Source organism: Bubalus kerabau, chromosome 10 (assembly GCF_029407905.1).
Source record: "Bubalus kerabau isolate K-KA32 ecotype Philippines breed swamp buffalo chromosome 10, PCC_UOA_SB_1v2, whole genome shotgun sequence".
Taxonomy (NCBI): domain Eukaryota; kingdom Metazoa; phylum Chordata; class Mammalia; order Artiodactyla; family Bovidae; genus Bubalus; species Bubalus kerabau.
The window spans coordinates 32,083,058-32,096,347 of NC_073633.1; the positions used below are offsets into that span (position 1 = coordinate 32,083,058).

Sequence of the window (13,290 nt, forward strand, 5' to 3'; positions counted from 1 at the left end):
GATGGAGAAATATACCATGTTCATGGATCAGAAGAATCAATATAGTGAAAATGAGTATACTACCCAAAGCAATCTATAGATTCAATGCAATCCCTATCAAGCTACCAACAGCATTCTTCACAGAGATAGAACAAATAATTTCACAATTTTTATGGAAATACAAAAAACCTCGAATAGCCAAACAATCTTGAGAAAGAAGAATGGAACTGGAGGAATCAACCTGCCTGACTTCAGGCTCTACTACAAAGCCACAGTCATCAAGACAGTATGGTACTGGCACAAAGACAGAAATATAGATCAATGGAACAAAATCGAAAGCCAAGAGATAAATCCACGCACATATGGACACCTTATCTTTGACAAAGGAGGCAAGAATATACAATGGATTAAAGACAATCTCTTTAACAAGTGGTGCTTGGAAAACTGGTCAACCAGTAAAAGAATGAAACTAGAACACTTTCTAACACCATACACAAAAATAAACTCAAAATGGATTAACGATCTAAATGTAAGACCAGAAACTGTAAAACTCCTAGAGAAGAACATAAACAAAACACTCTCCGACATAAATCACAGCAGGATCCTCTATGACCCACCTCCAAGAATACTGGAAATAAAAGCAAAAATAAACAAATGGGACCTAATTAAAATTAAAAGCTTCTGCACAACAAGGGAAACTATAAGCAAGGTGAAAAGACAGCCTTCAAAATGGGAGAAAATAATAGCAAATGAAGCAACTGACAAACAACTAATCTCAAAAATATACAAGCAACTCCTGCAGCTCAATTCCAGAAAAATAAACCACCCTATCAAAAAATGAGCCAAAGAACTAAACAGACATTTCTCCAAAGAAGACATACAGATGGCTAACAAACACATGAAAAGATGTCAACATCACTCATTATCAGAGAAATGCAGATCAAAATCACAATGAGGTACCATCTCACGCCGGTCAGAATGGCTGCCATCCAAAAGTCTATAATCAATAAATGCTGGAGGGGTGTGGAGAAAAGGGAACCCTCTTACACTGTTGGTGGGAATGCAAACTAGTATAGCCACTATGGAGAACAGTGTGGAGATTCCTTAAAAAACTGGAACTAGAACTGCCTTATGATCCAGCAATCCATCACTGCTGGGCATACACACTGAGGAAACCAGAAGGGAAAGAGACACGTGTACCCCAATGTTCATCGCAGCACTGTTTATAATAGCCAGGACATGGAAGCAACCTAGATGTCCATCAGCAGATGAATGGCTAAGAAAGCTGTGGTACATATACACAATGGAGTATTACTCAGCCATTAAAAAGAGTACATTTGAATCAGTTCTAATGAGATGGATGAAACTGGAGTTTCATACAGAGTGAAGCAAGCCAGAAAGAAAAACACCAATACAGTATACTAACACATATATATGGAATTTAGAAAGATGGTAATGATAACCCTGTGTACGAGATAGCAAAAGAGACACAGATGTATAGAACAGTCTTTTAGACTCTGTGGGAGACGGAGAGGGTGGGATGATTTGGGAGAATGGCATTGAAACATGTATAATATCATATAAGAAACAAATCGCCAGTCCAGGTTCGATGCAGGATACAGAATGCTTGGGGTTGGTGTACTGGGATGACCCAGAGGGATGGTACGGGGAGGGAGGTGGAAAGGGGGTTCAGCATGGGGAACACGTATACACCCGTGGTGGATTTATGTTGACGTATGGCAAAACCAATACAATATTGTAAAGTAATTAGCCTCCAATTAAAATAAATAAATTTAAATTAAAAAAAATAAAGTCTCATTTAGAGATCAAAGAGCACATAGGTTATGTTGCAGAACTCATCTGAACTCAGAAACCAAATAGATTTGCATACTTACTTTAACAATGTTACAAATACTAAAACGGGACTTCTCAAGCAAAGTTTACATATTTCAGTGTATTAAATCAAAGTTCAGAATTGACACTTAAAGTTGGAGATTCAAAGAGTACATACAAAAATAGACATCTCTCCATATAAAAGGAGAGGATTTTTTCTAATAGTGTTAAATGTGTGACTTTGCTGTATGTATTCTCCTTCCTATCTCTATGCCATGTCCTCTTATTTATGTTGACCAATAAAACATAATTGAGAATACATATTTTAAGGCTCTCTCAAAGTATAAAATCATTATTTTGAATTTTCAAAAGAAGGCTACATTTTCAAACTTAAATTTAATATTTAATTCTTATTCATAGTGTAACCTTCTTTCACCAATTAGAAAACTGAGAGTGAGTGTCATACAAATTAATTTAGTTGAACACACTCATAATTGGCAAGAAGAAGAAATGAGTCAAGTAACTTTAACTTCTGACTTCTAGTCTTTTAAAGAAAGTCCATGCCCAAAGGCAAATTATGCTTTTGATATAGCATATATAGAAGAAATAGTTGTATGAAATAGGATTTAATGCCAATTATATTTTAAACAGTTTGAGACTCTTTTTTTTTTCTGCATAACTTTACCATTCTGTAAGTTTTGTTGATTCTTCTGTGAAACATAGACTTAAAAGAGAATGACCTAATATAGGACTGTGTCATACAACAATGGAAATGATAAAGCAAAACACATGTTCAATGATCACATAAAGTTCATAAGTTGTGTTTTTTATATCATCTCATTCCATCCTTGCAAAATATCTATGGATTAGAAAACCAAGCTTATACCTCTATTAGCAACACTATTGAAACTTAAAAAAATAATAAAAATACTTATGAGTTTTTGGTATTATTTAACAGAAATGAAGGACATCATGGTATCTGAAATAGTGGAAGTTTTGGGAGGGGAAAGTTGATGGAAAGTGACTGTAGGTCATGAAAATGATGGGCAGTGCTTGGCTATTGGGGTAAATTTTGTTTGTGCAGGACTGTTTGAGTCTGGGAACTTCATGAAAGTATGGACTAGCAGAGAAAACTAAGTAGCACAAGGAAAGGGCCAAAATATCTGTCTTCACTCCAAACGTATGGATATAAAAATGCTTCCTCTTGGAAATTACAATAGTGGGATTACCCACATATAAGTTTAGAGTTTGAATTTATATGCTGTGTATATTTTGAACACAATTACCTGATAACATCACATATGATATTGAGAACTCAGGGGCTTCCATGGTGGGCAGTGGTAAAGAATCTGCCTGCCAATGCAGGACATGCAGGAGACATGAGTTCAATCCCTGGGTCAGGAAGATCCCCTGGAGGAGGAAGTGGCAACCTCCTCCAGTATTCTTCCTGAAGAATCGCATGGACAGAGGAGCCTGGCGGGCTATTTTTCATGGGGTGGCAAAGAGTCGGACACAACTGAGCACAGCACAGTACTTAGTATCGAAAATTCAAAGGGACAATGAATTTTGGGTGGCCTTTGGAAAAGCAAAAACAAAAACGTCTCTGAAGGATCACATGGATTTAGACACACGAAGTCCTGCTGCTGAGCACAGAAGAATTGATGCTTTTGAACTGTGGTGTTGGAGAAGACTCTTGAGAGTCCCTTGGACTGCAAGGAGATCCAACCAGTCCATCCTTAGGGAGATCAGTCCTGGGTATTCATTGAAAGGACTGATGTTGAAGCTGAAACTCCAATACTTTGGCCACCTCATGCGAAGAACTGACTCATTGGAAAAGATCCTGATACTGGGAAAGGTTGAGAGCAGGAGGAGAAGGGGACGGCAGAAGATGAGATGGTTGGATGGTATCACAGACTCAGTGGACATGAGTTTGGGTGGACTCCGGGAGTTGGTGATGGACAGGGAGGCCTGGCGTGCTGCAGTACATGACAAAATAGATTAACCTCCTGTTTCCTCCTCAAATCAGTAGTAAATCTATTAGATATATAAGAAATATGTTCAAAATGACTAAATACATATAGCAAATAAAAAGGAGAAAGTATTACCATCATAAAGTAAAAGCAGGTGACTTCTGCTTAGGGTAAAAAGAGTAGACATAATTTTCCATATTCCTCCTGGTAAATATAATTATAATAGTGGACATAATCTATAAAACAAACATTATAAGAAGGTAGACTAGATAGGGACCCAAGGAATGACATAATATAACTTAAAAAGCCAACAACTCAGAAACTAATGAGAAAAGACCAAAAAAAAAAAACAAAAAAAACTTAACAAAATCTTGTTCTCTCAAGCTGAAGAACCAAGAAGAAGGCAGCTGGCAAGATAGAAAACTTCCACAATAATTTCTCTACTCCAGGCAAATACCATACCAAAAAATCTTTCATCCTACTTCGTACTAACAAAGGCCAATGGATAGCTTAGACTCCTATCCCTGGCCAAACTATAAAAATGTACCCAAATCCCCCCACCTCCTGAGATGGTGTCAGAGGAGGGCATGTAGGGAGCCAGAGCTCTCATCTTTGCCAGACTATAATCAGTTTCTCCTCCCTTGGTGTAAGTGGGTAGCAGCATCAGCCTCCAATCCCTCCCAGCCAGGTAGTATTGAAGGAGGCCTCAGGAGGAGCCAGAACTCTCTCCCACCCAGCAATGACTAGAAGCTCCTCACTTATCCTGGGTGTTGAGAAACCAGACTTCTACCCCCACTGGTCCTGAGAAAGCATTGTTCTCCCTTCTTCATTTTTTTTTTTTCTCCCTATCAAAAAAAATGTGGGTTGTGTCTCTTTTATCATCAAAGATGTCATGCTCATCACATAATTTTTATTGTGCTTTTATTTTACTAATCTTAGAAGAAATGGACACTAGCTTTTAGGTAGAGAATGAGGCCCAGTGATTCACCATCATTTTCATATACAAATGGGAGAAACTGAGATTCAGGAATTGTGTTTTACCTAAAAGAATATAGATGGTTAGCCCCTAAGTTCAAATATCTCTCCAGGCATGTAGGCAGCTAGTGAGGTTGGGTTCTCTGAAGAGTTAAAAGCCAAGTACAGTGAGGATGCAAAATAAAGAGAAGACTGGTCTCCCTTTAAGCTAAGGATAAACAGAGGCTAAATTTGTGGAAAATATGTGGAAACCCATCCAACAAGGAATATACATATTTATGATTCCAATTCCTTCAAGTCTTCGCTCAAATGGAATGTGTAACAGGTACCTGTCAAAGCAATTTATAAAGAAGCGAGCTAAACAGACTGGTTTAAATAAGGTTACTGAGGTTTGTTATGTAGATTCCTTGGTGTCATCTCAGCTGGTAAGGATCTAGAGCTGTCTCTGATTAACTTCTGACCTTCCTGGTAGAAAGGAGAAGGGAACACCCATACAAATCTATGCCCTGATTTTAGGCAGGTAGGGAGGGCAGAGAGCTTTGCTTATATCTGCTTCTTCTCCATTGTCCTGAGATTAAAATGATTCTTAAGCCAAAGTGGCATATTTCAGGGTGGCATATTTTGTTACCTTTCACAGTGCTTTATTATTAATAAAGATGAAGGAAATATAGCAAAACATTAAAATATGGCAAAATTGAACACTATACAAAGACATTTAACAGTTCTCTTTGAGTATACTTGAAATCTTAAAGTAGTTTTACAGAAGGGTAAACTGAGGCTCAGAGTTAAATGATTTACCTAATAACTTATTCTTAGTTATTAATAGAGTTGGGAACAAGAATCTACCTCCTTTAAGTTCTTATTCTTTGTCCTTTCCTCTGTATACTGCCCAAGGGCTGAAAGACCCTCCCTTTTTCTCCTATGATTCTATGGCCCTCATTGTAATTGCCAACAATGTGGGATGCTATTTACTTTGTTCCACAGGGACTATGTAGTGGAAAGTATTAATAATACCCATTGGAAGATGAACCTTTGCTATCTATTGCTAATCTCCAAAGCTTCAGTTGGTCACTTAGATAAAACCATGCACTATTCCAATTTGACAGGAGAAAAAGGCATCTGTAAGTATAACTAGGTAGGAAAAGTTAATCCCACAACAGAAAACTGAAGAGTTCAATTTACATCTCTGATATGTCTTATATCAGGTAGGTTATATCAAACAAAAATGTACATTAAAGATAGATTGTGTCCAGGTACGTATTGCAATATTACACTGTGCCTCAGAGAATCCACAGATGGAAGGAAAATGTATTAGAAGTAAAAGAAAATGAGTCAAGATGAGAATGTTTGTGTGTTTTAGCAGGTTTGGAAGAATTTGTGAGAAATTATGTAAGAAGGTGAAGTATTCTTGGGCAGATCATGACAAACTCCAATTGTATTTTAAAAAATCCTTTATGCTATGCTTACCTAGCACCTGAATAAATAAACATGAAAATTAAGGCTATATATTTCTTTGTGGATACAGGCCTATGAAGTAAAACTATAAAAAAAATCATGGAAATGTTAATACCAAATTCAGCTTATAGTTTTGTAGTTGTATGTCTTTGCATCAATGATTTACTTTACACTCTGTAAAAGTGGATCAGACAAGATTTATTTAAACCTATAGAAATACAGTGCAAATTTCTTGTTAAGATTCTCATTATTTTTTATCACTTTTTAAAAGCCTGGTAAACAGACTGTTGTTTATTTTCAATACAAAAAAATAAGTAATTTTCTCTATGCTGCAGTTCAAAGGGATTATTTTATTCTCTTTGAATTTGTTGGTTTGATTATGGGCACTGGTTTTAATGACTCAAGTATGAGCTTGTATTATTAATGAGACGAAATATTTTTGTTCCATGTGGAGATGAAGTTTATGTAGGCAGTTTATGGTTTGTAGACAATTTACTGGAAAGGCCTCTGTGCACAGGGAGATCAGAAGATAGAAATACTAAGTAAAATGATAGATATGAGGTGAAATATATTTCAGTTAGCAAGGCGATGGTGCCCCACTCCAGTACTCTTGCCTGGAAAATCCCATGGACGGAGGAGCCTGGTGGGCTGCAGTCCATGGGGTCGCAAAGAGTCAGACACGACTGAGCGACTTCCCTTTCACTCTTCACTTTCATGCATTGGAGAGGGAATAGCAACCCACTCCAGTGTTCTTGCCTGGAGAATCCCAGGGATGGGGGAGCCTGGTGGGCTGCTGTCTATGGGGTCGCACAGAGTCGGACACGACTGAAGCGACTTAGCAGCAGCAGCAGCAGCACTAAGTGCATTTATGGAAAATCTATTCCATGCAAAATATCTGTACTATATCCTGTGAGTTGTATATAAGATGCACAAGTATTCAAGCATCTCTCCATGTGGTAGGGAAACTCTTACCTTAAAAGAGAGCATAATATACGTGTAAGTAAAGCACTTCAACAAAATTAGGAAGTGAGAAATTTCAGTTTAAGCTCTGTGAAGACTTTTTGAGGAGATGACGCTTGCATTGGAATAGACCATCTATTTGTGAAAGATAGGAAAAAATGAATAGGTAGTGTTTACCAGCTTAATAAACGACTGAGTGTGTCTTTGCTGGAGAACAGTGTAGATAAAACCAGATCAGACCATGTATACTTGGTTGTCAAGGTAAAGAATTTAAAATTTATTTATTTTTTCACTTTAAGGAGTAATGAGATGTTACAAGTGGATGAGTGAGGAAAAAGTAAGGTTTACAACCTGGAAGAATAATAGTGACAGTTACACAATGAAAAATCCTGAAAGGGAAAAACAGTTGAATTGAGGAGAAAAGTTGTGAGCCAGAAATGTACCTCATTCTCTTAATTTATACACATTGTGCTGTGTGCTCAGTTGCTCAGTCAGGTTCAACTCTTTGTGACCCTATGGATCATAGGCTGCCACACTCCTCTGTCCATGGGATTTCCCAGGCAAGAATATTGGACTGGGTTGTGATTTCCTTCTCCAGGGTATCTTCCCAACCCAAGGACTGAGCCTACATCTCCTGCATTGGCAGGCAGGTTCTTTACCAGTAGCCACCAGTGAAGTGAATAGTGAAGTGAAGTCGTTCAGTCGTGTCTGACTCTTTGCGTCCCCATGGACTGTAGCCTATCAGGCTCCTCCGTCCATGGGATTTTCCAGGCTAGAGTGCTGGAGTGGATTGCCATTGCCTTCTCCAGGGGATCTTCCCAACCCAGGAATTGAACCCGGGTCTCCTGCATTGCAGGCAGACGCTTTACCGTCTGAGCCACCAGGGAAGCCCATATAATGGAATATTACTTAGTCCTCCAGGGGATCTTCCTGACCCAGGGATCAAACCCATGTCTCATGATTCATGCATTGGCAGGCAGGTTCTTTACCACTAGCACCACCTGGGAACCACTTTATATGCATTGTATTCATACAATAAACATTTTCACTAGGTAGAGTTTATCATTTTATGTAATAAGTTTATAAACTTGAGCAAGAACAACTTTAGAGATGGGGAAACAGAAAGTGAGTCCACATGGAAAAGGTAATAAAATAATGTATGGTATATTTCAGAATACTTTCAGTTACATATTGTTATAAACACTGTTGTCACTAATACATTCATTCAATTTTTAATATTTTAAGATGGATTCTCTTAATAGTTTGACTCCAGAAGTCTACAATAATGTATATACAAAATGTGGATAAGTTGAAACGTTTCTCTGAATATTCTTCCAATAAAAATATAGGAAATGATTTTCTACTTGAGGGCTTCCCTGTGTGGATTCTAATTGCATCTGGATCTAAATGAGCATTGATAAAAAAGTATAGAGTTTCAGATGTGTAGGAAGAATAAATTCTGGAGATCTAACATACAGCATGGTGACTATAGTTAGTAGTAATGTATTATATATTTAAAATTTGCTGAGAGACTAGATTTTAATTGTTTCACAAATGAAAAGATAACTATGTGGGATAATGGATATGTTAATATTAGCTTAATTGTGGTAATAATTTCATAGTGTATACACATACCAAAATATCACACTGTATAACTTAAATATGTTTTGCTCATCAGTTATTACTCAATAAAGCTAGGGAGGGTGGGATTGAGAATCTAGGATAGTATCCCAGGGACAGAATGAGACTTTAGCTTCTTGTATGAAATAGGCAGTTGAACACATATTTGCTCTTACATGGGGGTAAGATCACTTCTCACTCTAAGGTTCATCACTATAACTGTGTTCAATGGTTAATTGTGAGAACAAATACAGCTATAAATAGAGCTTCCTGAAAGTTTTTTTTCAGTTCAATGGAATTGGATTTATATAGCAGGGCTATATTATTATAGGGAAGAAATGAGATGCAAGTTTGAAATAATTCTCAGAATTATTCTGATTCCAAATAAAATATATTTAAAGGAACATGGGACATTTATAACTCAATTATTTTTATTTCTCTATGCTGAAACAACTAGTCTTTAATTATGAAGATGTCTTAATAATCTCATGGAGAACACTAAGCAAGAGGATCATAAATTATTCTAAATCTAATTTTGATAGGCAAACGTAATGAAAAAATTTAGGCTCTGTTTTTAAATTATTAAGCAAAGATGAGTTTTAGATAATTAAAATAAAGTTATAATATGCATTTTAAGAAATTATACAGAAGAGTAATTGACAGTCTAGGTTGCAACTATAGACCTGGAAAATATATATTCAACAGTATCTCCTTGTAGGAACTGTTTAAATTGTTATTATTCCTGCAATATAGTAAAATTTTGTTTACATTGTGGTCACGATATGTTAGGTCATGAATGAGCTTCTTTACTACTGTGTGAAAGATTATTAAGACTATTCCAAAACTCAAGGGGTTCTAATGAGACTGGTAAAATTATTTGGACATTTTCATAAGCTCCTTCTGACTCTTCAGATATATTATCATGGTCTCTTCAAAATTTTTCATTCAGCAAATATGCATTATATCTGGTATCTCAGAATCCTTTACATTAAAAGTGTTATAGTTTGTAATTCTAATTCCTCCAATTCCCCTTCTTCAGGATTGTTTCAGAGCAAGTCTGCAGCCTGGATCCATGGATAAGGTCAATTCATCGGTGGTGTCTGAGTTTGTATTACTGGGACTCTCTAGTTCTCAGGAGCTCCAGCTCTTCTTTTTCGTTTTCTTCTCTGTGTTATATGTGGTCATTGTGCTGGGAAACCTTCTCGTTATCCTCACAGTGACTTCTGACAACAGCCTGCACTCTCCCATGTACTTTCTCTTGGGAAACCTTTCCTTTGTGGACATCTGTCAGGCTTCCTTTGCTACTCCTAAGATGATTGCTGATTTTCTGAGTGAACACAAGACCATCTCCTTCAGTGGCTGCATAGCTCAGATTTTCTTCATTCACCTTTTCACTGGAGGGGAGATGATGCTACTTGTCTCCATGGCCTATGACAGATATGTAGCCATATGCAAACCCCTGCAGTATGTCATCATCATGAGACGAAGGACGTGCACTGTTCTGGTAATGATCTCCTGGGCTGTGGGCTTGGTGCACACACTAAGCCAGTTGTCATTTACTGTGAATCTGCCTTTTTGTGGGCCCAATGTAGTCGACAGCTTTTTTTGTGACCTCCCTCGAGTGACCAAACTTGCCTGTCTGGACTCTTACATCATTGAAATACTAATTGTAGTCAATAGCGGAATCCTTTCCTTAAGCACTTTCTCACTCTTGGTCAGCTCTTATATCATTATTCTCATCACTGTCTGGTTTAAGTCTTCTGCTGCAATGGCCAAAGCATTTTCTACTCTGGCTGCCCATATTACTGTAGTAATATTATTCTTTGGACCTTGCATATTCATCTATGTGTGGCCCTTTACCAGCTACCCTGTGGATAAAGTTCTTGCCATATTTTATACCATTTTCACTCCCATTCTAAACCCCATTATTTATACATTAAGGAACAGAGATATGAAGACTGCTTTGAGGAAAATTATGACCCATTATTCAAGGGCCAAGAAAATTTCTGAAAGGCCAGTAATAGTGAGGAATTCCCTTTATTAAGACTGCTGCTGCTGCTAAGTCGCTTCAGTTGTGTACGACTCTGTGCGATCCCAAAGACGGCAGCCCACCAGGCTCCCCCGTCCCTGGGACTCTCCAGGCAAGAAGACTGGAGTTGGCTGTCATTTCCTTCTCCATTATTAAGACTAAATTCATTCAAATTCCACAAATCAATAGTCTGTTTATAAATATTTTCAACATGCTGCGTGGTATATCTTAACTCTGTTGAAAGTAATGAAGAAGATGATTGAGAGAATATTTAATGGATATTAAGTTTTTTCCCAGATATCATCTTAGCAAAAGTTACATATCCAAGAATGTGAAAAAAAAATATCATGACTACTAGTTCTGAAGATAAGTTATGGGATGGCTGTATATAGATAGCATAGATGCTCTGCTGCTGCAGCTGCTGCTAAGTAGCTTCAGTTGTGTTTGACTCTGTGCGACCCCATAGACGGCAGACCACCAGGCTCCCCTGTCTCTGGGATTCTCCAGGCAAGAACACTGGAGTGGGTTGCCATTTCCTTCTCCAATATAGATGCTTTAGTTATAGGTAAATATAAGTAGGATGGGAAAAAAGAATGAGTAGCTGATTCTTTGGTGGGGATAACTTTAGACACTTAAAAAAATCTTATGTTTCCTAATTTACATGCCTAAGAATCAATATAGGCAAATAGTATTCAAGAATTTGAAACTGAATTTTCCCAGTATAGCAGGGTATACTATTTTCCCAGTATCCCAGGATAGCAGCTTCACTGATTTAGGATAAGTGCATAAAATTAAGTGAAGATTCTTCAGTTATGAAATTTCTCCTCCAATATCAATTATGCCTATCCCATATTATTTTCCAATAATTAACAGTGCTTTAAAATATGGAAATAAATATAATTGGAAGTTTACTTTTCAAATATTTAGTGGGCTTTCTCTGATCAGTTAAGGAAATGCCAGTTTCCTCTGAAATTACGAGTTGTAGAGGAGAATCTTTAAAGCTGACCAATTCAACACTGACTTTTCGGTCTGTTCTATAAGGAGCTGTGCAGCACTCTTTGTATGTGGGCCAAATACAAAGTTCTTTGTTATAATGATCAATGTTAAACATACATCCTGGTTAGCAATCAGGACCCCACAAACAGATCTCTACCCTGGACTCTGGGGACAGTTAGGGAAATTACTACTGTTGATTAGACCTTCTAAGTTTACTTCCCCAAATCTCTCAATTCATACAAGGCAAATAGATTATGTAAATACTAGTCTCTCTTTTATGCTAAGAATGAAAACTCTAATTTTGCACTTTATTGTTTGCCTGTTTTATTTGTTGTTGTACTGTATTGTTCAGTTATACATCGTAATGTGAAGGCAGTTGGTTTTTAGTTTGGGTAAGCTGATTTGGTAGGTAATTTTTGACATTGAAATCTATATGCCATATATAATATTGAATTAATCTTAAATTTGTATCTTAATGGACTTCTTGAAATAAAATGCTAAATATTAAGAAACTGAGCCTGAATTCCCAGAGTTAATTTCACAGAAGAAGAAATGTTCATGTCAGAGGACTCCAAATTTTGAATTTTTCCACACGGCCTCACTTATATTGCATACAAACGAACAAAGTATCTTTACAAGGTCTCTCTCAAGGAGATATAAAGTGCTACCTATATCTCAACTAAGTTTTTGCAAAGAATGTCTGGAAAGCCAGCAATTTTTCTTGTAGTAGAGAAAAACACATTTTGTTCTTAATTCTTTATGTAATCTCTTTACGAGCTGCATATTCAAGGTCCTACCTTTCAATGTTGATGAAGTTGACAACTTCCTTAGCAGTAGATACAATTTCAGATAAGTTAGAAGGATTTCCAGCCAATGTGTGCCAAGAAAAAGAGCAATGGTCACAATTATGTCTGGTGTTTCCTTTCATCAAAAAAGGTAATAAGAAAGGCTAGAAGAAAATTACAAGTATTCCTTTAATAAAAAGTATATTTTTCCTCCCTGAAGGAGGGCATGGAAACCCACTCCAATATTCTTGCCTGGAGAATCCCATGGACAGAGGAGCTTGGTGGGCTATAGTCCATAGGGTTGCAAAGAGTTGGACACTACTAGAACGACTTAGCACACACATATTTTTTCCTTAGTGCATTTCCTTTTTTTAAAAAAAAATATGTATTTTTGATGTGAACCATTTTTAAAGTTTTTAAAAATGCCAGGAATTCCCTCCTTTGTCCATTTCTTGACAAGGAAACTATATCAGTTAACAGTTTAACAGGAGAAAATCAAACAAAATTTAGTAACATACATACATGTGAGAGACCCGGAAAACTGGGTAACTCACCAAAATGGCTAAAACCTTCACCTAAATACTTCCTGCAGCTAAAGAAAAAAGAGGATGTTGGGGATAGAGGTATGGTGAGAGGAAGGCAACTTACATGGAAATACAAAAGCAAATGTTTGGTAAATGAATATTTG

General features: G+C 37.0%; 1 protein-coding gene and 1 non-coding gene across 2 annotated transcripts; one reads left to right on the top strand and one right to left on the bottom strand.

Annotated features, from left to right (window-relative positions):
• Positions 1 to 7,987: 7,987 nt before the first annotated feature.
• On the bottom strand, positions 7,988 to 8,059 carry TRNAC-GCA (transfer RNA cysteine (anticodon GCA)). The gene has a single exon. It is a non-coding gene; the product is annotated as a tRNA-Cys (tRNA).
• Positions 8,060 to 9,864: 1,805 nt separating this feature from the next.
• LOC129620514 (olfactory receptor 4K5) lies at positions 9,865 to 10,836 on the top strand. The gene has a single exon (XM_055536327.1). The coding sequence runs from the start codon at positions 9,865 to 9,867 to the stop codon at positions 10,834 to 10,836; it is 972 nt and encodes a 323-aa protein (XP_055392302.1).
• Positions 10,837 to 13,290: the final 2,454 nt, after the last annotated feature.